The sequence below is a fragment of the Pristiophorus japonicus genome, chromosome 3 (assembly GCF_044704955.1).
Source record: "Pristiophorus japonicus isolate sPriJap1 chromosome 3, sPriJap1.hap1, whole genome shotgun sequence".
NCBI classification, from domain to species: Eukaryota; Metazoa; Chordata; class Chondrichthyes; family Pristiophoridae; genus Pristiophorus; species Pristiophorus japonicus.
In genome coordinates, this window is record NC_091979.1 from 123,462,808 (window position 1) to 123,490,562 (window position 27,755).

Consider the following 27,755-nt stretch of genomic DNA (forward strand, 5'->3'; position numbering starts at 1 on the left):
CACAGGGTTTAGACGTGGCCCCCTGAAATTCAAGAATGGAGGAGGGAAGGGTGACAGAAACTAACAATCCAAGGAGTGACTGTGGAGAAGAAATGATTGTTAAAGATGTTAGCTGACCAGTAGTTGTGCTCAACACAGTAAATGGTAACACTTCAATGAATGAAATTCAAGATTTATTGACATGTGTGGTGCCCATAGAAGCATGCAAGTAATTGATACATCTATGAAATGTTTTTTCCTAGGAAAAAGTGGATGACAAAAAGGTGATATTAAGTTTTAGGAAGAAATGCAATGTTCAGTTGTCTTATTGATATGACAAAATGGTGATAATGATAAAAAAATCTAGCAACACCTGAATGTGGATATGGGGATGAAAGCAGTATTAATTATGTTAGTAGAAACTTAAAAAAACATGGCTGATGTTAATCAATAGTTAATGTTAAAGTACAAGAGGGCAAAAGAGAATAATATATTCACAATAAGTTTTAAACATAGCATTAAGCTTTAAAGGCTACTTATTATTGGCAGTGAAAGCATGTGAAGATTGCATCAAGTCAGAATCAATTTTCATTTAAAGTAATACATAACCTTAAGTTTTCTATAGCAATGATATTAAGTTTTAAAATTTGTGATGTAAAATATTTGCACAATTAACTGATGTGGTCTTATCAGGCTTTGACTGCATAGTATATAGACAGACAACTAGATAATGGCATCACTCTTCTACCTTCAAAATAAGGAAGGAAGGGAAGGGGAGGAGAAAGGAAGATGGGAAAGGAAGGAACGAAGGATTTAGTCATGTTAATTTATTAGCATAAACTAATACCAAAAGTTAACTATACAGTTAGTTCAGTGTATTAGTTTTTGACGTTCATATTAACAAAGATTCGATCCCCATAATCCAACCTCTTATAACAACTGTGAGTTTTGCAGAAGTAGTTGCTTTTCCAGCGTCATTCAGTGCCTCACAGACATAGTCTCCTTGATGCTCCTCTTTCTGTACTTTGTTGATTATAAGTGAGTACGTGTCAAGTTCTTGCAAACATTTGAACTCATTCTTTGAAGTGATTTGCTGCCCATTGATATACCAATTTACCTTTTTAACTTTTGTTATGACTGTGCTAAATTTTACTTCGCTATCTTCATCTACAGTGATATCTGTAAGCCTTTCAGTAATTACTGGATTGTCTTTGGCAATTTTTATTAGTGTTTCGCCTGGCTTTCTCGGTTTAGAAATGCTACTAACTATAATTTCCTCCATTTTCTTCTCCTTTTTGAGAATTTCTGTTGGCTGTTCTGCTGGAACCAGTGCTGAAGGGGCATCTGTTGTAATTATTGCACTACCAACATCTCTTATATGACTTACTACTGCCACTTTCCCCACCGTTTCTACAGATTTAAACCCCTGAATGAAATCCTCTGATTCAGTGGTTACCGTCATTTTTTGAGTTTTTGATTTCTGAAAACTAGCTTCAGTTGACTCTCTTAATGCTGATTTATCTGCCAAAACTGAAGTAAATGAAGTTGCATGTTGATCTTTCACTGCCTGAGCCTCTTTACTGAAATGTATTAGAATTGTTTCATCATCCCTAACCTCTTCAGCATGCTGCATTACAATCTGTTCTGCACCAATGAAAGACTGTACAAGAGCTTTAGACTGGCTTTTCATTTTAGTCACATGCTGTTCCTCTTTGGACATATGCTCCACAAATTCTCCACTGATGTCTTTTTTCATTGTATGAGAAAACAGGGTAGTTTGCGACTCGTTTTTGGATGGAACATCTATAACCTGTGTATGTGCTAGAGGGACTGCTTTCTTTGAGATTACAGGGTGCTCTTGGGCAACTGTAGCTTGTACTAACTCTATTGTCTGCGTTTTCAGTTCAGCTGTATGCATCCCATACCGAGCCACATCCAAGGTGCTTTCACCAATGTTAACAGTCTCAATGACAGGTGAGATCATCTCTTTGGCAGGAGTAATGCTGATGCACAATTTTTCTAGTCTATCAGTTGGCATTGGAATTGTATCTAGTTGTTCAGTTCGCAAAGCATGCTGCTGTTCGTGAGTAATAGAATAGAAAGCAGCTGTCAATTCCTTTCTTAAGTCAGCCTTCTGAGGGTATTCTCCTTCAAAAGACAGAGTTATATCTATGGGAGGACTGATATTAGTAATCTGGTATGTATATAAAGTGTACTTAGGTTCTTTTTGAACTTTTAATTCCTTAATCTCCATCTCTTCGATGCTGCCCAATAAGATAGCAGAAAGAACATGATGCTCACTTGCTAAAGCAGCTTGCAGTGCTTTCTTAATCTGTATACCTACATTGCAGGTGACTGCTTTGGGAACTTCAATCTTAAATGCCAGTTCTTTATGGAGTGTATCACTTTCTTGCATTACATGAGCTTGTAGTGCTTGATCTGGCTGTTTCTCTACCTTCAGAGTTGTTTGGTCTGATTTCTTAATAACTGAAGAATGTTCCTCTTCAATTAGTTGTTTTTCTTGAAGCAGCAATGGAAATCTTACTGACTGTCCCTCTTGAATTCTTGCTGCAAAATCTTCTTCTGTAACCTCTAAAATACTGGTACTTTCTACAGACATTGCCTTTTCTTTAACCTGCACAGGAACTGAAGGTAGCTTTGGTTCATATTTATCTTCACAGGTTGCTGCACTTACGGCTTTAAAAATGGCAACCGAACCATCTTCCACTATCTTGCTCTCTGTTATAATACTGAACTGTTTGACTGTGTGATCCAACTTATTTATTACAGCACGCTGTTCTTTTTCCTCAACGGTAAACATTTTCTCCTTTGAGATCTGCATTGGTACAGTTACAGATGGGAGATACTTTTGTGGTAGAAGCTCAGTTTTGACTTCAGACTGTAAACTTTTAACTTCCATTTCAAGGGTTTTAGTTTGTTCTGCTGACAGTTCTATTTTCTCTTCCACAGCAGAAGAACAGCTGTATGCTTTCTCAAGTTTGTGTGCTGCAATATGAGCAGCTGGTTTTTCATAAGGTAGTATAACTTCCTTTTGAAGAATGCACCTAGTCTCTATAGAATGAGGATAGAAAGAAGACACGTGTTCTTTTGTAGATTTCATTGTGATGGTATCTTTAACATCAGATAACTGAGTTGTGTACTCGTAAGGTAGAAGATGCTGTTCTTCTGATAGTAATGAATGTAGCAATGTTGGGCTCTTTCTTATGTCAGCTTTTTCTTCTGTAGGTACTTCAAAAGTAAATGTTGTTTCTCTGGGGAGAGTGTCTTGTCCCTTGACAATCTGTAAATGCAAAGGCTTTTTTTCTTCTTTTTTTGATGTCACTGAGATTGCACTATCTAACCCAATTATTATTTCGGTATGTTCACTTGTGAGCTGTTGTTTTTCTTCTGTAGTTAAAGCAGTTTTCACAAGTTTATCTTTCTTAAATGAAGCTTGTTGCACTTCAGCTTTTTGTATTTTAAATACAGATTCCTTTGGTAATGATTTCTGGCTTTCAGTAACAGACATCAATAACGGTTTTGGTAATTCTCTTAATGACTTTGCTTCTTTTGCCGCATCTAATGCTTGTATGTCTTTTGTCAGCTCAGCCTTTATTTTTTTCTTCTCTGTTGCTACAGCTGTATGAACCTCCATTTTTCTTTCTTTTTGCATTTCACCTTTCTGTAACTCAGGAACATCAAAAACAAACAAAGCTTCTTTGGGGGGTTCTTGATGGCCCTCAACTTTATAACTGTGCAAAGAGTACTTTGAATCTGTTTTTGACATTATTTCTTTTTCGACATCATAAAGAGTTGTCGTCTTAGAACTGGGAATTTGATGTTCTTTCTCAGCCAACAATGGATACAAGATACTTGTTTCTTGTGTCTTTGCTTTAGCAGCTGTTATAGGCAAATCTCTAATATTAAAGATGGCTTCCTTTGAAATTACAGTTTTCTCCTCAACTGCGGGTAAACAAAGGGCAGGGTCTGGCTGTACTTCAGTGCTTGATAATTCAAATATTGGTGGACTTTTAATTGGTTCATAGTGTTGCTCTATAAAGCCTAGACTCTCTTGTGTAGTTTGAGAATGCATTACCATCTGTTTCTTTCCTGTAATTGCGGCTTCTGCAGCAGAGACAGCCACCTCATGCAACATGCCTACCTGTTCACTGTGGACAGAATGTTTATCTTCAGAGGCTATAGTATACACCAATTGATCTCTGTCCTGTAATTCAGCTTGAGCATCACCAGGTAATTTTACCATGAATAAACGTGACTCTGTAGTGTGATCACTTACAGGCTTTTTGTATGTCTTAGAATGGTGCTTTTGAACTACTTCCTGCTTTGTATGCTCAATAGTAGCAAATGTATCACTGAACACAATTAGCTCTGCAGTGCAAGTTGTTTCTCCAAATGGGTTAAATGCTTTGCAGGAATACAAGCCACTGTCCTCGTTCTGTGCATTATTAACAGTTAATGAACCAGAGCCATCAGGATTATAACTAAGGTTGCAATGCACACTTTGGTGAATCTGGTATTTTCCCCTATACCAAAGTATCTCTGCCATTGGTTCTCCTATCACGACATACTCAAATCTAGCAGGCAGCCCTTTTGGGCACTGCAAAGATTTAAGTTCTTTGAAAAAATGTGGTGGCTGACCCCTAGGTGTATGTATTGTTTCTGCCTGTAGCATTGTCACAGCTTCCATTGACAGTGCCTCTTTACATATCTTTTTTTCTGGTAGTTTTGCAACTGGAGGTTTTGCAGCTGATTTCCTAAACCCTCCCATACCTTCCTTTGGTTTGATCTTCAGATATGCACTACATGAAGTCTCTCCAAGAACATTAGTAGCTGTGCAGGTATATTCTCCCTCATCTGTAAATTTTGTATAAGGTATAATTAGACTATATTCATCCCTATCATAAACAAATTTGTAATTTGATGAAGGAGTCATTTTTTTACTGTTATAAAACCACTGAATAGAGGGTTTTGGGAATCCTGTAATAGTGACAGAGAATTTAGCTACATCTTCCACAACTACCTCAATACTAGAAATATGTTTGATGAAAACTGGCACTGCTTTTAAAGGCTTAGCATCAGTTTTTATGTCCGAAATGCTAGAAAGAACTGCAGTTTCAGGCTTGAGTTCAAATGTTTTATCTGACACATGAAGGTCACTGCTGTAGAAATCTTCCCTCTTATCTTCAGCAGCGATGGAAACAGAGCTAGAAAATTCTGCATAAGAAATAAGATGGTTAAATTTAGAAAGCATGTTGATTGTGAGTGTTGCTTCTTAATACTGGAAACTGAAAATAAATCACAAAAATTAGTAGTGTAACTTTGCGTGCTAAACTCTTTTTGCTTCAAAAGCTTAAAATTCTGCAATAGTCTTTAAATATTTATCTTCAAACTGTACATGTAATGGGATCCATTGGTTGTAAATACAATTAGGTCAGACAAAGAATGAGGACATTTTTTGTCTATAGCTACTTTTAACATCACACCAGCAACTTAAACAACCCAACTTCATATTTCAAGTTGAAACTGAATGATTTAACATTTATTGAGATTTGTTGGTGCTAAATGTATGGTTTTGGAAGAACCAAAGTAATTACTTACAATGAAAAGATTTAATGCCAGATCTATATTCACAATTTCATATTCAAAGTGAGTAACATAGAAACATAGAAACATAGAAAATAGGTGCAGGAGCAGGCCATTCAGCCCTTCTAGCCTGCACCGCCATTCAATGAGTTCATGGCTGAACATGAAACTTCAGTACCCCCTTCCTGCTTTCTCGCCATAACCCTTGATCCCCCGAGTAGTAAGGACTTCATCTAACTCCCTTTTGAATATATTTAGTGAATTGGCCTCAACTATTTTCTGTGGTAGAGAATTCCACAGGTTCACCACTCTCTGGGTGAAGAAGTTTCTCCTCATCTCGGTCCTAAATGGCTTACCCCTTATCCTCAGACTGTGACCCCTGGTTCTGGACTTCCCCAACATTGGGAACATTCTTTCTGCATCTAACCTGTCTAAACCCGTCAGAATTTGAAACGTTTCTATGAGGTCCCCTCTCATTCTTCTGAACTCCAGTGAATACAAGCCCAGTTGATCCAATCTTTCTTGATAGGTCAGTCCCGCCATCCCGGGAATCAGTCTGGTGAACCTTCGCTGCACTCCCTCAATAGCAAGAATGTCCTTCCTCAAGTTAGGAGACCAAAACTGTACACAATACTCCAGGTGTGGCCTCACCAAGGCCCTGTACAACTGTAGCAACACCTCCCTGCCCCTGTAGAGTGAAGTTTGCTCGTGGTGGAATGGAATCTGGCAATGGGAACATTGCACAATTCCACTCTAGGGCAGTCATGTCGGTAAGTATTAATTATTACTATGCAAAAATGTATTGCATGCTACAAATTTTCAAAAGGCTTGAGAATAATTTCTAACATAAACTTTATTCCATCACTGAAATACATATCTTTCAATCAAATAAATCAGATTTGAATATTAAGTTGTACCACAAGCAAGCTAGAATAAAAATGCATTCCTACTTTTACCTTAGTAATAGCATTATCAGTACTATAATTTTCATAGCCTGTTACATTTCAGGCTAAAAAATAACATAGGTATAATTTATAAACCTTGCCAATCTACTGGTAACCCAAAGCTGCCTAAACTATGACTGGCTAAACCAATATCTAATTTTGGTTTACTTGGTTAACAAAAGTTTACTAAGCCAGGGACTGTTCCAGTGGTTCAGAGGATAAATGCAACATTTGTATAGCGCTGTGCCATACAAAGCAGGCAGATCCCAGCTTCAGTCCTGATTTATGCTGAGTTAACTTCTCTTAACTAGGTAGCAATGAGGTGCCAAAATTGGCTTCAGCATCTCCAGGCTATGGCAAAAGAAAAACGGCCAAGATTCCTGCTCCTGATTGCAACTGGAAGTATGTGTGTAGACATCAATTAAGTGCAGGATAACATTCACTATGTTAGCCCCACAGTCAAATGATTTACCAACACACTCTCCACTGTAGAACAGCCAGTTGGGTAAGATACCAAGGAGCCACTACCACCTGTGGAACTGCATCTTATTGTCTTCCGGGGAGGAGGGATAAACAAAAGAAAATATACCTTACATATCAATTGCATTATTACTTGACAACACAACCAGAGGTTCTATCTTTCACGAGTCTACACAGCATTAGAGCACTATATAATAAATACAATATATAGCAACAGAAACCTGTACAAGGAATGAATGATGTCAGTGTTGAAGAGTTTCTTCTCACCAAGATGGAAGTCTTACTTTTTTCATTCATCGTGCCGTAAATCATGTTATATGTGGCAGATAAAATATGGCAAACAATGCATGCTTTCATACAACTAGATTGTTATACTTGTGATAACATAATTGATAGAAACATATTGATCAAAACACTCATTTATGTTTATGTCATGAAAGATACCATTTTTTTTAAATCTTGGAATATCAATAAATTGACCATGTACTTGTAGAATTCAAACCTTCAAAGCTTGTTCTTTACTACCAAACAATTTACATATTTTGGACAAATGTTAAACACTCATTACAAAAGAATAACTTCATTTTAAATGTAAAATTAACAAATTATAAAGTAACTATTAAAATGATAATGATAATCAAAGATGTGATCCACAAACATACAGATGCAATTTGATTATTTGCAAACTAATTGAAGACTGAATTTCAATTGTAGCTTTCAAATTTGACACGTTAAAATACATTGTGGTATATGTGTATTTCCTCCAACATCAACTGTGGAAAAACATAGCAATGCGTCCTGCAGCTCCGGAAATAGTACTCATAATCCAACACTATGCACTTTTAGCCCTGAACAATCTCTCAACACTTTCTGACCTCCTAACACTGGCTCTAAAGTTAACAAATACAACAGAGTAACAAGAAAAATACTAAATTAATCCAATTTTCAACATCTAGCCTATGTGGTGATGTAGCACACAGATGCTCTAATGAATTATGCCACAAAGTGGCAGGATGGGATTTGTACATGGGATTCCCTACACAACAAGTTTCTGACCTCAGTCAAAAAGATAACAGGAAGGCAAGTTGGGAATGCCAAGCACTTTCTCATTGGTAAGATAGGAAAGTCAGATAGAGTTACGTGGGCTCTATGCATTTTCTCGCTATGAAGATTTGGGACCAGGTAAGTCCTTCTTTATTTTAGCTGAGAAATAGTGCATGCATGGGGGACCTATAAAAATAAGAAAAAAATAAGTAAAAGCATGAGTATATAATAAATGAAATCAGACTTACCAAAGCTTCAAGAATCCCTCTGTATTATAGCCACAAGTAACTATCCTGTCATGCCCCTTGCAGTAGTTCTGTCCTGAGGCATAGATTTCATTCAAGAAATGTGTCTCACAATCATGAAAATATCCATCTTAGTCCTTCATATCCCTTTCAGGTCTCTCTATCAAAATCCCTTGGCTTGATCTTCCCTCCATAGCATCAGACAGTATCCGGAGATGACATTTCCACATAGCTCAAAGTTGTCAGGTACCAATTTGCCAATATTAAAACATTAGGCAATAAATTGCTGTTGGTGATATTAGCAGATGAATATTTAACATGTTTATATGACATTCCTCTGTATGGTATTTTAAATTAAATATTAGACCAGTTAAAATAATTGAGATTAATGGCCCCATTAAAATAGTGCCCAGAGGAATGTCATATAAGCATGTTAAGTGATTGTCCGCTAGTATTACTAACATGAATTTCTAGCATTTAAATTGCAGTACTTTCTAACTCAGACTTAGGTCCAAATCCACCACGGTACAAAACAGGAATCACAACTGGATCCAGACAGAAACAACTTTAAATAATTCAGGCAGTTTCATCAGAACTTACTCACAACTGCATGGCTTGAGTGTAATTTAGTCAAATGCACTTTGTATCAAACAGAACTCTGCACTGTATTTTTTTATTTATAATTGTGAAACTATACTTTTACTTCCGAATATTACAAATTAAAATCTTAAAATTATTCTTTGGCACAATGTATTTCTCCTTCGCTGAATTTTCTACACAAACGTGCACTATGTAATGCTTTTTGCCACAAAAAAGTATTAGAGTCCTCAAACAGTTGACAATAAACCATTCTTTTTGTATGTCAGCTCACATCTTTAGTTATACTAAATGTTAATAAAAATATTCAGCTACCGAATACCAAGTAGGATAAATGCTCTATTAATAAGATTGCAATGAAAACAGGCACGCATTTTGAATTAAATACCTTTAGAAAGCACATTAATGCCTGTACCTGATACTGAAGGATAGGTGTTTGAATGCAAACCTCTGATTAAGTTAGTACCTGGGCCTCTACACGTAGAGAATTGAGGAACTCAATTGCGTTTCCAGATATAGCTTCATGCAGAAGCAAGGTATTAGGCCAAAGGAAAGGAAATTCAAAATGACAGAAATTTGCTACATCACTACAGCACTACAGAGGAGTTTGGACAATGTCTTTGAAAGCAGATTATACAATTAATCAGAAGAATACACTAGAAAAAGAATTGCAAAAATTATCAAGTACATGTAAGATGAGGATTTTGGCTAAGTTTACTTAAAAAGTGCTGTGTTAATTCAAAAGGACAGGTCTTTAGTATAACCACATGTAGAAATAGCACTTTATGTTTAAAGATGTCAAAAGCCATTAATGGTTAACGTGCTTGACGTAAAACCTCTCAAGTTATCAGTACTTTTCAACACCCTAGTCTTGACCCTAGCCAGGCCTTTTTATATTCCTAGTCCAAAATATTCACTAGTTTTACACTAGTTACTTTTCAGCTAATATTTTGAACATCAAAAATCAAAGCTTCAATACTGATAAACCACTCCAGAGTAAAACTAATTGAAATTGACAAAAATCACCTAAAATGAACCATTTTTTCAGCAACATTAAACAAGCAAATATAATTGTTCTTAGCAATAAGACCAATTAAATGTTCATGTTTGAATTTAGAAAATTTATAACTGTACCATAAATCTAAAAAAACTACAAGCATCAAATTCTTTATTATTCAAAGTATGTCACAGGACATTCAGAAGTACTGTTTTATATGTAAAGTATTTTTAAAACAGCAGTTGTGACTACATTTCCAGCTTTGTTAATAGCTTTGCACTTGTACACTCCAGCATCACTTTCTGTAACATTTGCAATGTTCAAATAATGGTGTCCGGAGTCTTTTTCCTCAATGATGTAGTTGGCACCTTCAAGTATTCTGTCATCCATATACCAGATTACATTAGGCTTTGGAGTACCAGTCACAAAGCATTGAAAAGATGCTAAGCTCCCTATAGTTGTGTTACAGTCGAAGAGGGATAGTACAAACTTTGGTGAAGTTTCTGTCACTTGAAATTCAAATGAACATGTTTCAGAAGCCTCTGCTTTAAACTGAATAGTCTCCTCCTTGGCAGGCTCAGCAAATACATCAAAACTAATGTTCACACATTTCTCTCCTTTTACTTCATTTCCCTTCTCTGTTACAGCTATGAGTTTCACCAATTTCTGAGAATCATCTTTACCTTGCTCAAATTCAAACTCAACCTCAATTTCTGAACTCTGGTTGCCATGCAGCAAAGAATCACCAACAACAACATCTAATTCCTGGGGATGTTCTTGAGCACTACCCAATGAGACAGCAGCTACAGCTCTACCACCTGCTTTTGTAAGTGCCATATTTGAATTTGTCACTGCAAGATAACCTCTGCATGTTGTTTCTCCAACACTATTCACTGTTTTGCAACTGTATATGCCATTGTCAGAAGGACAAACATTGGTTATTTTAAGACTATGATTAGAATTATCTGTTCGAATGTATTTCTTGCCATCCGAAGTTATACGTGTATCATCTTTGAACCATATTATTTCAGGGGTAGGTATACCTGTCACTGAGCATTCAAAGATTGCATCAGTGTTTTCTGGAATCTCAAGATCAAAAATATGGCTACTAAATCGTGGGGGCATTTCAGTGACTTCAAAGTCAATTTTCACATCTTCATTTTCTTTTGTTATAAAGTCTACATTATGTTCATCAGCAAACATCAAAGGAAGGACATCCAGAGAGATAATCATGTTTTTATTGTCAGGAGTGAATTCAGGAATTGTAATAATCTTTATCTGTTTTTCAAATTCCTTCACTTCATGTTCATCAAGTTCAACTTCCAGAAGAATTTCTTGAGGTGAAGGAGATCTTGATGTTTGGCCTTGCTGCACATCAAATTCTAAGACATGTTGATGAGTCACTGGTGGTGGCAATGCAACTGACCTTCCATCTTGTGGTAAAACATCCACCTGAGTAATACTTTTGGCTTCTCCTATGATGTTTACAGCATTGCAAACGTATTCTCCTTCATCCTCTCTCTGCATGTTATGAATTACTAATATACACAAATCTCCTTCTCTTTCCAGTTTAATTCTATGATTTGCCTCTAATAATGACTTTCTTCTATACCATTTAACATCTGGAATAGGGCAACCAATTACCTCAATAATAAATGTAAGTGTGCCTCCTTCATAGATCCTTTTTCTGACAAGAGGTTTGATAAATGCAGGCGGCATTTCATTTCCTTTTGCTTCAGCTTCCTGTGGAGGAGTTGAAAATAGCTCTGATTTTTGCTGTTCAGTAGCTAGACTTACATACTCAAGAGGTGTTGTTTCAATACCTTCATCTATTGGCGTCCTGAAATATTCTGGTGGTGTATAAAACCTCTCTAGTAAAGCACCAGAAGGAGACCTACCTACAGCATTAAATGAAGGCAATCTTTCAGGAGGGGTCACATAGCCAGGAGATTGAGGTGGGGTATGAAATGACTCTACAGACATAGCAGATCTGAAATTTTCAGAAGCCAAGGGTGGTGTATGAAATCTTTCATTCTCTGCTACGTCATCACTAATTGTACTGCTGATTTCAATTGACATTTCAGATTCAGGGGAAAGGGAGCGTGTCCACTCTTCATTTTGATTATAGTAGTCATAAACAGCAGCAAATGTTACTTCCTCAACCTCCATTGAGGTTATTCCAGACTCATCATACCCAGATGTCTCATTATTTGCCTCTTCATGAACTGGTGCTTCTTCCTGTCTTGCAGTAAGGAGGTACTGTGCAATGGAAAGATTTTCACTTCCCTCATCTTTCTTAGAAATTGTTTCTATAGAATCTACATTTACGCCACTAATAGTTTTATGAGATATTGAGTTACCACTTAACTCCATCTCTGACACATTTCCTTCTGTTTCTTCTCTATTACTTTCAGCAATTTGCTTAATTACAGTTTCAGGAAATATACTATCCTCATACATTTCTCTTAAAAAGACACATTTGACTCCTTTTGGCTCGGTTTCATCTTCCAGCTTCCAAACTTCAGATAACTTCTCCTTTTTATCAAGAGAACGTAAATATTGGTTAACAGAATAGGTTTCTTCTACTGCTGTTTCTGGCATTTTTTGTCCTGTCACTTCTGAGCCTGTGACCATTTTATTACTAACCTCCTCTAAAGATGAATATTTACTTGAAAATTCATCAACAAAGGAAGTCGTTGGGTTTGTGACTATTTGATTGCTTTCCTCCCGTAAAGATGAAATGTTACTTAGAAATTCATCAGAAAAGGAAGTCATTGAGTCTATGACTGCTTCAATTTTCTCTTCCTTTAAAGATGGAGTTTTACTTGAAAATGCATCTACAGTGGAAGTCACAGAGCCTCCAGCTTCAGGAATAGAACAAAATGGTTTTTCTTTTATGTTCAATGAAGGAGAAATATCCCTGCTTCCTTCCTGTACTGATACTTGTTTTTGTTGCACAATATCTTCTCCCTGTCCCATTTTACTTAGATTAAGTAGAAAACGGCTAACAGACGACTCTGCTTCCTCATCAGATGACTCAATATCCTTCAGATGGCAAATAAAACAATGCACTGCAGGTTCTATTGTAAGACTAGATATACTCTGTGCTTCTCCATCTTTATTTTTAGCAACACATTTATAGTTCCCTACATCAGATGCTGAAACATCATTAATACATATTCTATACATCCCTCCACTCTCTTCAAATCGGTGCTTGCTACTATCAAAAGTTAAAACTCTGTCATTTTGAATCCATGTAACAACAGGTGCTGGCTCTCCAGAAATTAAACATTCAAACATCACTGATTCTCCTTCTGTACAACAAATCTTATCTAATTCTTTTATAACATGTGGAGGTTCAGAAATTACATCAAAAGAGAATTTAAATGTATGTTTTGTAGTCTGAGAGGAGGGTTCTTGAGATGGATGCTTGGAATCAAATTCATCTAATTGAAGTAACTCTCTCCATTCTTCATTTTGTTCTGGTGTTGGAGTTGGAGCAGTTATTTTAATTTCAACAGGTGTAGAATGCAAAGATAAACTTATAGGACATGGTTGAGGTACTGCAACTTTTGGTAACTGCAAGGTGGATTTTATTACAGTAAATGGTGCAAAATAAGATTCAATTTCCTTTTCGACCAGCTGGTCAAGATCATCTTCTTCAGTATAGTCCTCTTGTGCTTCAGTCACATGTACATCAAATCTTTTCAAAGATTCTTCAAACCATTCTAGCTCTGGAAAATGAAATTTTTTTTTACTAAAATGAAAATCATAATTTGATAAATATCTTATTGCAACATATTTTAAGAAAATAATTTCATCAGTAAAGTATGATGAAGCTTACTTTGTATTGTAAGGATGCCAGATGTTGTTGCAGTTCCATATTGGTTGAATATTACACAAGTATACACTCCTTCATGTTCTTTGCAAGTGCGGCTGATACTCAATGTAGATTTGTTTTCTGTGGAGTGAATATCATAATCCCTATTTTGTGGAATTGGATGTTCATCCTTGTACCAAGTTACAGTAGGTTGTGGGTGTCCATGAAATTGACACCCAAGCACACACACATCTCCTTGCTTAATTTCAGGAGATGCAACATGGTGGGAAAATACAGGTGGGCAATGTTGACTGAGTTTAATTGTAGGAGTCTCTTGATTTAGACATTCTTTTGTAGCTACAAATTTATATTGATGTTCTTGTACTTCTGTTGGTGTCTCTTTCATTAACGAACTGAAGAAATTTGAAGATTTATTTTTCTCTGTTAATGGAGAAGGTCTCACTGTTTGGATGGAAGGTTTAACTTTCCATTCATGTTGCAGTTCTTTCTGACTAATTTCAGATATGCTAATCATTGCTGTCTCTCTGACTGCTGATTGATCGGATGTTCCATGACTACCTTGCAATTTCTCTGTCAGGAAGTCTTCGTGCATACTGGTAAAACTTTCAAGAGCTGTCTCATGGTCTTCCTTAAATTCAGCCTTGCAAGAAGATTCTATTATGTCCACTGGAGATTGTTTTTTCAATGAACTTACATAAGTTGCAATTTCTTTTTTCTCTGGTAAAGGAGAAGGCTTCACCATCCATGTGGAATTCAGAACCTTTGCTTCATATCGTGGTTCGTCTTGTCTGATTTTAGCTACACTAATCATCCCAGTCTGTTTTGCTGCTAATTTGGATCGGTCATACATTTCATGACCCTCTTCAGGTTTCTCTGTTAGAAAGCCCTTTTGTACATGGACAAAACCTCCAGGCTTCTGGTCATAAGATGTCTTATAGTCATATGGAGGTTCTTTTGCATCCATTGGTGTTTCTTTTATCAATGAACTTAAAAGGGTTGTCGCAACTTTTCTATCTGGTAAAGAAGGTTGCATTATTTGGGTGGCACTTTTAACCTTGTCTTCAAATTGTGGCTGTTTTTGGCTGATTTTAGATATGCTAGTTGCCTCTATTTGTTTGACTACTGGTGTGGACCTATTGGGTGCACCATGGACATCTTCAAATTGTTCTGTTACAAAGTCCCTCATCATACTAACAAGATCTCCAGCAAATTGGTCAGAAGGTGTCTTAACCTCAGATATATATGGAGGTTCTCTTATTTCTGTTTCTTTCATTGGAGAACCGGCAAATATTGAGGTTTCTTTTTTCTCTGATATACTAGGTCTCAGTATTGGAGTGAAGTCTTTAACCTTGCTTTTACTCTGTTCTTCTTGGCTGATTTTAGACACACTAATCACCGCTGTCTGTTTTACTGCCGACTTGGATTGATCAGGCATTTGGATTCCATGGCTATCTTCAGATATTGCTGCTGGAAAGTTCTTCTCCATATGAATAAAACTTCCAGGCCTTTTATCAGAAGTTGACTCAAGTTTTTCATGAACCTCAAATTCATAGGAAGGCTTTTTAATTTCCACTGGAGCTTGTTTTATAACTGTTCTGACAAAAGTTGATGCTTCTCTTGTTTTTGCTGTCAAGGGAGAATGTCGCACTGCATGGATGGAATCTATAATCTGTCCTTCATATTGTTTGTTTTTTTGGATTTTGGACATATTAATTTCCTCTGTCTGCCTGACTGCTGATGTAGATTGGTGAGATATTTTATGACCACCTTCGGGTTTCTGAGTTAGTAAATCCCTCTGTGTACTAATGAATCTTTTAGGCCATTGTTCCAGAGATGTCTCATAGTTCACCTTAACATCAGATTTATATGGAATTTGTTTTACTTCTTCTGGTGTTTCTTTCATCAAAGAACTGACAAAACCTGAGGTTTCTTTATTCTCGAGTAAAGTAGAGGTTACCAGCATCTGGGTATAATCTTTAACTTCGCCTTCATATCGTGCTTCTTTTTGGTTGATTTTAGAGACATTTATCACGTCATTTTCTTTGAATGCTGATTCGGTTTGATCAATAATTCTATGGTCAAATCCAGACTGCTGTTTTAGTAAGACACTTCCAGGATATTGGTCAAGAAGTGTATTAGGGTCTTCTTTTACTTCACCGCCACATGAAGTTTTACTTATTTTTATTGCATTATCATCCAATGTTGATCTGAAAAAGACTGAGGCTTCTCTTTTCTCTGATAAAGGAGAATGCATCAGTTTTTGTGTATGCTCTCTCATTAAAGTGTCTTCTTTTTCACCAAATCCAGATACATTTATTTCCATTGCTCTGGAATGGTGAAACATCGAATGGCTATTTTCAGTTTTCTTTGTTTGTGAGTTCTGCATACTTATCCAGCTTTCGGACGATTGATCAGAAAGTATCTCATGGTCTTCCTTAAACTCAGACTTACTTGCAGAATCTTTTATTTCCACTGGAGTTTGCTTTATCTGTGATCTGACAAACATTGGGAATTCTTTTTCCTTCTTTAGAATTTCTGCACAGTCAACACTATCTTCATACTGTGCTGCTTCTTTAATTAGCTTTGCTTCTTTGACTGCTGATGTGGAAGGGTCAAACATCTCTCCAGGCCTCTTTGTTAGTAAATCCCTCTGCACATTAATAATGCCTCCAACCCATTGGTCAGAAAGTGCCTCTGGTTCTTCACAAAGTTCACTCTCTAGTTCTTTTCTTGTATCACATTCTTTCTGAAAATAACATTCTTCAGTTTCCTGCTCTTCTAACCAGTACTGACTTGCATGTGACTGTTTTGTTTCTTGAGATAAACAACCTTTCAGAAATTGCTCTTTTAATGATTTTATAACTTTTGTTCTGGAAGATTCTTCAATAATATTTTCTTCAGGGGCTCTTTGTGGTTCTACTTCCTGTGAAGGAAGCCCTACTATCCGTTCCATTCGACACTGAAATTCAGGAGACTCTTTTTGGAAATATTCACCAGGAGACTGTGCCTGTTCTTGCACAAAATAAGATTTACGATGTTCAAAATCTATGTGATCAAGGTCTCCCACACTTCTGCTGCGCTCTCTGTCTAAATAAGCATAATTGTACTTTAGATTGTCTTCAATTGATGCTGTACCTAGGTCAAATGAAGCTTCAGAGAGTGCAAGAGAAAATCTTTTTTTCCGTTTAGCTTCACGTAAAAGCTGTAGTTTAATTTTAATGTCTTCATCAATCAAGCTATCCTGGTCGAGAATCCTCCCATATAACCTAGGTGACCGTATTTCTGCAGAGCCAGCAATAAATAGATCATCATGTTTTGTTGTTGCAGCTGTCCTTTCAAAATACAGTGAACGCATCAGTCTGCATTTAGAATGTGATTGTTTACGCAAAACTCCTTGAACCGCATATTTCTTATCAAAGGGAGACCCAACATGTCTGAGATCAACTTTAAGTCTTGCATCCCGTTTTTTAACTAAAGAGTCTATACTTTTGTGAACCATCTCTGATCTTTTCACAAAGCTCAAGTAGTTTGCATTTTGTTCTTCTTTAAGTGCAACAAGTAAAGATGCAGTTGATTCTGTTGAGCCCTCAGAGTTTATTGCAAATATTTTGTAACTCCCTGAATCTTTCTCTTCTACATTATTGATTTCCAATCTTGAGCTGTGAATGTGCAATGTGCTTTCTGTTTTAATAAGCCTTCTTGAATCTTTACGTATAGGTCTGTTGTTATGAAACCATGCAACTTTTGGTGCTGGACTTGCAACCAGTTTGCAATTAAAAGCAGCTTGCTCTCCTTCCATTACAGATTTGAATTTTAGCTTTTCAGTGAAAGATGGCCTGAAATTCTCAGACCAGGAACTTATAGAAGATGTTCTGCTTGCACAACGATCAGCAGAAACAAGACCCTGATCTAAATAATCTTCAGCATCAGAAAATGCATCTCGCAGATTTTCTCTATTTTCCAAATATTCTCTCCCATCACCAAAAAATATCTCTGCAAAGAAAAAGAAAAATTATTTGTATGAAGTTTCTTAAAAATCACTTAAAAGCATTGTAAGAATTAAATTTTGTACAAATCTGAAACATAATGAAATGGCAAACTTTATGCATCAGCTTTTTTCACAAATACTATAAAAAATTCACTCACCATATTTGTTCGAATAAACGCAAGACCATTTTCTTTTTAAAGATTCTGAGCAGGAAAATCGCTCGTTCTTTGTTCCTTCTTCAGACTGTAGCAATTTCTTCTCAAAAATCATATTAGAATGTATATTTTGAAAAAAGCATAAAGTGATCTCATGACAGAATTTTGTTATTTTTTTTTAATGTAAAATCTGTCCCTGTAATGATTTGGGGATATCTAGATTATTACAAGTTCTTACCTGACTTGCAGACAGCAGAATAAACGCCCTTTCTGATCCCTTCGGTAGTAGATTAATTTTTCAGCCAGTTTGATAAGTATAGTTTTAAGAATTTTAATCAGTATAGATAGAAATAAATTCATCTATAACTGTAATCCTTCATAAATTGCATGAGAAGGCGTTTATTCGAACTAATACAGTTGCTAGATTCACAGTGTTATGCAAAAAAAAGCCAGCATACATGAACACATACTGCTATCTGCAAGCCAGTGTAAATACATGAAGGTAGATTGATGTCATGTAAATGGAAGAAAATAAATGCACAAATGGAAAATATCCTGATTAAATATCCTTTAACAAAATATTGCCTACAAGTTCTTTTAATGCCAGGTGCAAATTTTATTGTAGCACTTATTTGGAACTCAGAAATAAATAAGAACCGACAAAACTACTGACACAAATCAAGTAATCATAAAATAAAATATTAAAATATATTTCTGGCATTCAGTCATTAAACAATAAATAGTTGAGAGTTCATTTAAACACCTCATTATATCCTTCATAATAAGATACAACATGTATCTCTATGTATTCCTTTTGCAGTGTATCAATTATGATAATAAGCAATTCCAATTTGAAATTCAGCTGAAATATGAGGAACTAATACTGGTAAAAAATAAAGTTGCCTGTAAAATAAATATTGATGTTAAAGGATTTTTTGTTTACATCACAATGAAAATGATGACAACAAACCTGATTTGTAAACAAATCAGACCGACTCAGACAACATGCGATTTTTGACATTTTATAGTACAGCACAACTTATCGAGTTGTCAAAATACCAATGAAATGGAAGTAGTTGGGTCGGAGCATTTCATACAAAAATAAACAAATTTTATCAAATAAAATAATACAAATGTTACCTCTCACTTCCATTTCGATCTGCTGTTCAATCTTGTCTTGAAGCTTTTTTTCTATGGCTGCATGAAAATGAATAATGTTGAATATAATTGCAGAAATGTAGCACTTGTTTCCCAATTCATATATACAAAATGCAAAAAGCAAAATGAAACTAGAAATACATGAAATCTGCAAAAACATACAAAACATACATGCAAAAAAGTAAAAATGTATTTGTTGATTGTGATTTTCAGAAGGCTTTACCAAGCAACTGGTTGATTGAATCACAAAGCTAATTCAGAAAATCCAGGATTTTGTAAAAAAAATTATTCATTCTCCATTTTGCTCTGTATCAAAATATCAAACATGCCTTGACATGCCTAATCTGATTTAAGGAAAAAGGAATGCAATAATCCACAGGGCAACAAGGTGACTTTCCGCAAGGATTCTTTCCATGAGCTGTACTGAGATGCATGATAGAGTCACATTGGGAAGGACCAAAGCATGCAATTGCCAACCTGTCACTCTAAGTAGAGTGTTGCACGCTGTTTCTCCAGCAGAATTAACCGCTTTGCATGTATAAGTACCAGTGTGACTCTGGCTGACTTTCTGTATCTTTAAACTGCATAGCAATCCATCATGTTTTATGGAACACAATGAAGATTCTTCAACTATGCGTTGGTTACACAGCCAAAGTACACAAGGTGATGGTACACCTTTTACAAGGCAAAACAGTAAAACATCTTCTCCATCTTGTACAATGATTTCTGGAAGCAGCTTTTCTAAGAATGCCGGTGCCATGGCTCCAGTGTCTATCAATTCGTCACAGGGCACTACGTCAGGATAATAGTCCCGGCTTCGTGGCTTCTCTGTTCCAGTTGGTCTTTTGGTTGAAGATGGTGGTGAGCTTGATGGTTTCTTTAGTACTTCTGGTTTGCTATCAGATGTGATATGTGGCCTTTTTTCAGTTTTAGTGCTATCTGAACTGCTATCAGTGAGAATTTTTGCACCTGTTTTGGATTTTGTTTCTTCAGCTATGCAAGAATAAAATTAGGATAAGTGTTAACTGATTTAGCAATTTCAGCAAGTAAATACTTGAAAAATATATAACAGCAAGAAGTAATGTTTGCAATAATTCATGCAGACCAGTGTGATGAAATGTCTAGTGTTAAGGTTTGTATAAATCACTAGCTAAACATTTTAAACGAAACATATTACTGTTAATAGGTAAATTTAGGATCTTCTTAAAAAAAGATACTAAACTTATTTTGGAAAAGAAACAATGAAGTGGATGGATCAGGGTGTTCTTTTTAAATAAAATAATAAACAACCACCTTCTACTATTAGTACGGCAGTAGTCTTCATTTCTCCATCTTCATTTCTTACAGTACAGCTGTACTGTCCCTGATCTTCTATGTGCACATTAAGGATTATGAGAGACATAACATTTCCATTCTGAGATATCTTCAGTCTTCCTGATTCTTCCAGTCTTCTGCTTCTGTGACTCCACATGACCTCTGAAAAAGATTCCCCATTAAAAGAACAGATGAACTGTGCCATCTGACCAGCTTTCACCCGCAGATCATGAAGTTCAAGGAGAATCATGGGGACCTCAAGGACAGGTTTGGCTGCAGTAACAGTTATTTCAGCTTCACATTTAGCCTCACCATGAGGATTTACAGCTTTACATCTATAAATTCCTCTGTCCTCTTCTTGGATATTTTGTATAATTATCTCAGATGATATTAAAACTTCAGCTTCTGCTATAGTTACAATTTTTATTCTCTTAACTTCCACAACTTCTTGATCTTCTCTATACCATGTTATTTCAGGTCTTGGGAATGCTAGAATTTGACATTTTAGTGATGTAGTTTCACCTAACAAAACTGTGACATTATTCATATCTTGTAGGATTTTCGGCGAACTTTCAGTGCCACTTCTGATTGTTTCTGTCTTGGCAACATTTTGGAATTCTTCCCATCTTTCAGAGGAAACTGTCTTGCTAGATGAACTCATGGAAATACTTTCAAACATCTCAATATTGTATGCATGTTCTTGCTGTAAACTGATTTCCTTTGTATAGTTCTTTGTATGCTTTAAGGTCACAGGGGACTCCACATGCATTTCTGATACTTCAAAAGTCTTTGAAGCGATGGATTCCTCTACAGCTTTTCCAGAAGTTGTTATGCTCTGACTATCTATGCTTTGCACTTTGTAATCTGAGTAACAAAAGACAAAATATTAATCATGATATTAAATCATGACTGACAAAATAAAAAAACAATAGCTCATGTTGTCCAAAGGGCAACCCAGCATGCTGGCCACATGCTAAAGAAGTGCAATTCACTTGACTGAGGAAAACTCCCATGTCCTTTTTCTCAAAACAATCTGCAAAATTCTATGGGAGAAAATGGCATTCATTTGAACAAAATGAAGATTTAGTTCTTCTCTTGCAAATACTCAAGATGAAGATGAATGCATGTATATATATCAAGATGAAAGGCTTCCTAGATGGTGCATTAAAGTGATTAGATTTTAGAACCATGAGGTGATGAAGTGTGAAATTAAAAACTAGTGAAAATAATCAGTAATAAAATATATTATTGGAAATGCTACAGTTAATGGATGATAACTCTTCAGAAGATAAATTGTTTAACCTTCAATTATTGTAAGTGTAGCAATATTAGACATTTCTCCAGCACCTTTTTATTTTCTTTGCATATATATTGTCCAGCATGAGATACTTTGCTGAAATTGCGAAATCAGTTAACACTTATTACTATTATCCTAATTTTATTTTTGGATCAATAGTAATAAGGGTGGCGTTGTTCTCATAAAGTATTATCAAAATAAAGTACCAGGTCTTTTCTTGGCTTCATTAACTGTCCATTGTGAAGCCATTAGATCTTTGGTTTAATAAAACCAGAAACTATTGCATAAAATTTGGCTGCTGCCCCAAAGTGCACTTGCCTACTTAAAATAGATTCAATAAGGATGGGCTTTTGGGCTGGGGTTGCTTCTTGAGGGAAACCAAATATGATAATATACCACTGAGTCGTTGATGTAATTTCTTCAACCTTTTTATATCCTGGAAAGGAGGTCAAGTTTTAAATTGTATGACTGGCATTAATAATGAAAAGCCAAGGCACAAACTTTCCACTTGAAAATCAGTGTGTCTCTGTATGCTTGAGTTATTTTGGGTGCATTTGACAGACTAAGAAAATGTTCCATCTTTCATCCAGTTTTCTGTAAAAATCTTAAAACTGAACCCACTGCAAGAGGAGACCTAACTTTTAACTCAAGAAAATCCAAACAAAATTATTAAATACAATGCTTTATTGCTGAATAAATTTACAGTTATAACATATTAAGTTGTTTAACAAAAACTATATTTAATAAGAAAGTATAGTCATTTTATAGTGGAATTCCATAGTGTGCACAGCAGGTGACCTCTGTTGATTACCTTAGAGGTGGATGAAAGCACTGGCCTTTAGAGATACTACAGGTGTGGAAACAAATGTAGACTAGGTGAGTTGCTTGATGAAGTCTACAACTGATGAAAATGCTTCAAGAAATGGTAGGTACAAAAATAAGGTGGAATGGTGTTCAGCAATACAAGCACAAAATGCACATGCTTTCACAAGAAGTGAACATTCTTACTGGTCCAATTGTGCTGATAAGTCGAAATGAATGCCACAGACAATGACAAACAGTACTAAACTATGAAAACAACCACAAGCAGAAATATGCTTCAAAATTCAAAGCAGCAAAATAGAAATGTAAAAATAACTTAAGATGTAGCATATGAAGTCACAAAAAAAATGTTAATTTACCTTCCAGTTTTAAGTTAGCGGTGCACAACACCTCTCCAGCAGAGTTGGATGCTACGCATTTGTACATTCCTTCATCTTCTGGGTAGGCTTCTGCAATTTCCAGCTGGTAAGTGTCTTCAAACTGCACCATCTTGAAGAATCGTGATTGTTTGATCTCCTTCTGTTTACTATACCATGTAACCTTGAGATCTATATTTATTTAAAAAATGCACTATCAAAAACATTATCCCAAACTGACTATAATCTTGCTAACAGATTACAACTTAATGACCTATTAACTTAAAAGTGACACAATTAAACTTAAATAATGCAACTGTACAGTGCTTACAATTTTGAAATAATGTAGCAAAATATGTTATGCACGTGAACTGATTGTGTAAAAGAAGCAAGGGCAGAGAACACCACCTCATAAAAAGAGCAGGAAGCCCCAGTGGCCAAAAGATAAAAGGAGTGAGGGCGAAGATCAGCACCCCACAAAAAGAACGGAAACCCCTAGGTGGCAATGAGATAAAAGGAGTGAGGGCAGAGAGTGGCACTCCATAAAAAGAGCAGGAATGCTTGGGTTAAGTACTAGACAAACAGGAGAAAGAACACAACATGTGATGTCATCGTCAGTACAGAGTGAGGGGCAGTAGAGCCCAAGGAATTAAAGCTAAGTGTTTAAATTATTATTTAATTTAAGTCTTAAGAGGCTTTAGGTAAACACATAGCCCCAAGAGGCTAAAGAGCCTAAATAAATAAATAAGGGGATCAAATAAACTATGTAGAGGAAACCAACATTAAAGGGATTAAATAAATATCTGGTATACATAAATAAATAAATAATAATTAAATAAATAGATAGATACATAATAAATAATCAGAGTAATGAGTAATTAATTACTAATTAATTTGAAATCAAACTAAATCCATCAATTAATTATAATTTAGACATCAAGTGATTTTATTAGTTCTGGAAATAAATGACTGCTAACAATAATGAATAAATAAAGATTAGAAATGGCAGTACAGTGTGTTGGGACTGCAGACTATGGGAATTTATGGACATTAAGATTGTCCCGGATGACTACACTGGTAGGAAATATCTCCACCATGAGATACTCCAGCTCAGAGTTGTTCAGCTGGAGTGCAAATTAGAGTGAGACACATAAAGGAGAGGGAGGAATTTCTGGATAGTTTAATCTAGCGTACAGTCACACCTCATAGTAAAACATAGGTGCAGGAAGGGGTTTGCGTCTCTTTCAGTCAACAGGGTAGGTGGAAACTAGGGAAGGAAGAGAAGTAGGTACTGCAGACACTAGTCCAATCCAACAGATATAATGTACTTGCTCACTTTAGGCATAAGGATGAATGCTGCAGTAAGGCAACCCAGAATGTTAAGCATAGCACCGTGGAGCAGGAAGCAGTTTGAGGTCAGAGAGCAAGATAGTATTAGATAGGTTATAATCATAGGGGATTGATTAATTGGGGGATAGATAGAATCCTCTGCGGTCGGGACCAAGTGTCCAGGAAGGTGTGTTGCCTACTTATGAAAGGGTGTCTCGGAGCAATTTGGTTTTTGGTTCGTGGGACACTGCACCAGTACTGGGGTAAGAGGGAGCTGTTCGGTTGGGATGGGCTCCACTAAGACCGTGCTGGGCCTAGGGTTCTGGCAAATCAAATAACGAGAGCTGTAGAGAGGGCTTTAAACTAATTAGTGGAGGGGAAGTTTCAGGTAAACGAAAATTTAAAAAGTCAAAGAATAATAAGAAGGCAATAGAGCAGGATAGCACTGGGGGAAATGAAACCAGAGTGTGCCAGGAAGGGGCAAAATGCATAAACAAAAAGTTCAATCAGAAAATGGGGTGAAAGCAGGAAAAAATGGTAAACAAACAGATTTAAAAGCTCTTTATCTGAATGCACGCAGCATTCGTAACAAAATAGATGAGTTGATGGCACTAATAGATACAAATGGGTATGATCTGATAGCCATTACATAGATGTGGTTGCAAGGTGACCAAGACTGGGAATTAAATATTCAGGGGTACTTGACAATTTGGAAGGACAAAAAGGAAAAGGAGGTGGGGTAGCACTGTTAATAAAGGATGAGATTAGTGCGATAGTGAGAAACGATATTGGCTCAGAAGATCAAGATGTTGAAGCAACTTGGGTGGAGATAAGGATTAATAAGGGGGAAAAGTCACTGGTTGGCGTAGTCCAAAGGCCTCCTAACAGTAACTACACTGTTGGATGGAGTATAAATCAAGAAATAATGGAGGCTTGTAAAAAAGGAACAGCAATAATCATGGGCAATTTTAACCTTCATATTGATTGGACAAAGCAAATTGGCCAGGGTAGCCTTGAGGAAGAGTTCATAAAGTGTATCTGTGATAGTTTCCTTGAACATTACATTGCAGAACCAACCAGGGAGCAGGCTGTCTTAGGGCTCAATTTTCCCCAGTGACTTGCGCTGTTTTTTTGGAGCAGGCTGCTTTTTTTGTCCTAAGTTAAAAAAACTACAGTTTTCCCAACCAATTTGCACCAGGGTAACTCAGTTAGTTATGATTTTTTTAGGTAAGTTTTTTTTCAGCCAAAGCGGGAATAACCTGCCACCCATGCCAATTCTGGCCATTTAGGCAAGTTTGGCCAGCTGAGAGTTACTCCAGTTCTTCTTAGGCCAGCGTATGTGGCCTCTGCAGAAAAACCTTCTGGAGAGTTCAACAAAACGGCGCAGGCAAGGAAATCAGTGCAGGTAAGTGCAGCAGATGCGTGGACAGTAGCAGGAAAGCTAAGAGGGGGGGGGAAGGAGGGGAGGGGAGAGAGGAAGGAGGTGGCGGGGGGGGGGTGGGAAGAGAGATGGGGGATGGGGGGATAGAGAGGGGGTGGGGGGAAGCCTTTTGGCTGTAGTTAGGTGCAGGCACCGGGAGGCAGGAGGTCATGCGGCCTGGGATAGGGGCAGGGGAGTGGACCGGGTGGCCACTCAGCCTGGGATAGGCGTGGAGGAGCAGACCGGGAGGCTACTCGGCCTGGGATAGGGGCGGGGAGTGGACTGGGAGGCCATTCGGCCTGGGCTAGGGGCAGGACCAGCACGGAACTCAGGGCTGGGGGAGGGAGTGGGACCGGCAAAGCCCTCGGGGCTCGAGGCGGGTGGGGGAGCTGGAGCTGGACCGACACCGGCAAGGGGCTCGGGACTGGGAGGTGGCAGGGCGCGGGACCGGCAAGGCACTCGGGGCTTGGAGTTCGGGGCGAGGAGCTCGGGGCGAGTGGGGTAGCTGGAGCTGGACCGGCACCGGCAAGGCACTCTGGGCGGGCTAGGGAAGCAGTCCTGCAAAGCAATCTGGGCTAGGGTCAGGCAGGGGAGTGGGACCTGCACCGGCAGGATGCTCTTGGCGGGCGGGGGAAGCAGACCGGGAGGCCCTTCGGCCTGGGATAGGGGTAGGGATCGACACCGGGGGGCGGGGGGGGGTGAACTTTAATAATCGGAGGTAAGTTGCTGCAATATATTTTAATGTGTTTTTAAGTTGATGCATTGTGTTTTAATGTAATTTTAAGTTGATGCAATGTGTTTTAATGTGTTGTGAGCTGGCTGTATGTTTCACTTTCTAGCCTCAGCTCGTATTGTCTCCCTGGTTACCGTGGCAACCCGATCTTTTTGGCGCACATCAAGGCTCCACCCGCAAAACTAAAGGACAGCTTAGGCTGCACCAAAATAAAGAAATCCAAGGGGGAAACTTAGAAAAATGTTTTGCCCGTACTTGGGCCCCCAAAAAATGGGCGTAACTCTTCAAGTACACCAAAAGAAAGCTTTGGGGAAAATTGAGCCCATAGATCTGGTACTGTGTAATGAGACAGGATTAATAAACAATCTCCTAGTGAAGGATCCTTTAGGAATGAGTGACCATAACATAATTGAATTTCAAATTCAGTTGGAGGGTGAGAAAGTTGGATCTCAAACCAGTGTCCTAAGCTTAAATAAAGGAGACTCCAAAGTTATGAAGACAGAGTTGGCTAAAGTGGACTGGGAAAACAGATTAAAGTGTGGGACAGTTGAAGAGCAGTGGCAGACATTTAAGGAGATATTTCATAACTCGCAACAAAAATATATCCCAATGAGAAGGAAAGACTGTAAGAGAAGGGATAAACATCCGTGGCTAACTAAGGAAATAAGGGTTGGTATCAAATTGAAAACAAGGGCATACAATGTGTCCAAGACTAGTGGGAGGCCAGAGGATTGGGAAACTTTTAAAAGCCAGCAAAGAACGACTAAAAAAAATAGATTATGAACGTAAACTAGGAGGAAATATAGAAACAGAGAGTAAGAGTTTCTACAGGTACATAAAAAGAAAAAGAGTGGCTAAAGTAAATGTTGGATCTCTAGAGGATGAGACTGGGAATTAATAATGGGGAACAGGGAAATGGCAGAGATGTTGAACAAGTATTTTGTATCGGTCTTCAGGGTAATAGACACTAAAAACATCCCAATAATCAAGGGGCTATAGGGAGGGAGGAACTTCATAAAATCACTAAAGAAGTAATACTCAGTAAATTAATGGGACTAAAGGTGTACAAGTCCCCTGGACCTGATGGCTTACATCCTAGGGTCTTAAAAGATGTGGCTGCAGAGATAGTGGATGCATTGGTTGTAATCTACCAAAATTCCCTGGATTCTGGGGAGGTCCCAGCGGATTGGAAAACCACAAATGTAGCGCCCCTATTTAAGAAAGGAGGCAGACAGAAAGCAGGAAACTATAGACCAGTTAGCCTAACATCTGTCGCTGGGAAAATGCTGGAGTCCATTATTAAGGAAGCAGTAACAGGACATTTGGGAAAGCATAATTCAATCAAGCAGAGTCAGCATGGTTTTATGAAAGGGAAATCATCTTTGACAAATTTGCTGGAATTCTTTGAGGATGTAACAAGCAGCGTGGATAAGGGGGAACCAGTGGATGTGG

At 37.3% G+C, this 27,755-nt stretch overlaps 2 protein-coding genes across 3 annotated transcripts in view; both read right to left on the reverse strand.

Annotated features, from left to right (window-relative positions):
• The window catches only part of ttn.2 (titin, tandem duplicate 2), a 413,561-nt gene that overhangs the window by 293,081 nt on the left and 92,725 nt on the right, over positions 1 to 27,755 (reverse strand). The window contains exons 39-41 of one of the 2 annotated variants that reach the window (XM_070875789.1): positions 22,825 to 23,013; positions 19,015 to 19,071; positions 907 to 5,214 (exon numbers count right to left, since the gene is read on the reverse strand). In XM_070875789.1, coding sequence (XP_070731890.1) covers positions 907 to 5,214; positions 19,015 to 19,071; positions 22,825 to 23,013 — 4,554 coding nt within the window. The remainder of the gene's footprint in view (positions 1 to 906; positions 5,215 to 19,014; positions 19,072 to 22,824; positions 23,014 to 27,755) is intronic. The other variant, XM_070875791.1, reaches the window with a different exon arrangement.
• Positions 6,466 to 17,989, reverse strand: LOC139260416 (titin-like). Its single transcript, XM_070876984.1, has 3 exons — positions 17,878 to 17,989; positions 13,735 to 17,724; positions 6,466 to 13,624 (listed from the first exon to the last, which is right to left on the reverse strand). Exons 1-3 carry the CDS (start codon positions 17,987 to 17,989, stop codon positions 10,104 to 10,106), a joined length of 7,623 nt encoding a protein of 2,540 aa, XP_070733085.1. The 3' UTR covers positions 6,466 to 10,103.

What these genes read in the sequence shown, in the direction of transcription:
- LOC139260416 (XM_070876984.1), bottom strand. Translation starts at nt 17,989, where the DNA reads ATGATTTTTGAGAAGAAATTGCTACAGTCTGAAGAAGGAACAAAGAAC. An exon ending in CGTTTATTCGAACAAATATG is followed by an intron (nt 17,725 to 17,877) that starts GTGAGTGAATTT and finishes TTTTCTTTGCAG; the next exon opens with AGATATTTTTTGGTGATGGG. An exon ending in TGGCATCCTTACAATACAAA is followed by an intron (nt 13,625 to 13,734) that starts GTAAGCTTCATC and finishes TTCATTTTCCAG; the next exon opens with AGCTAGAATGGTTTGAAGAA.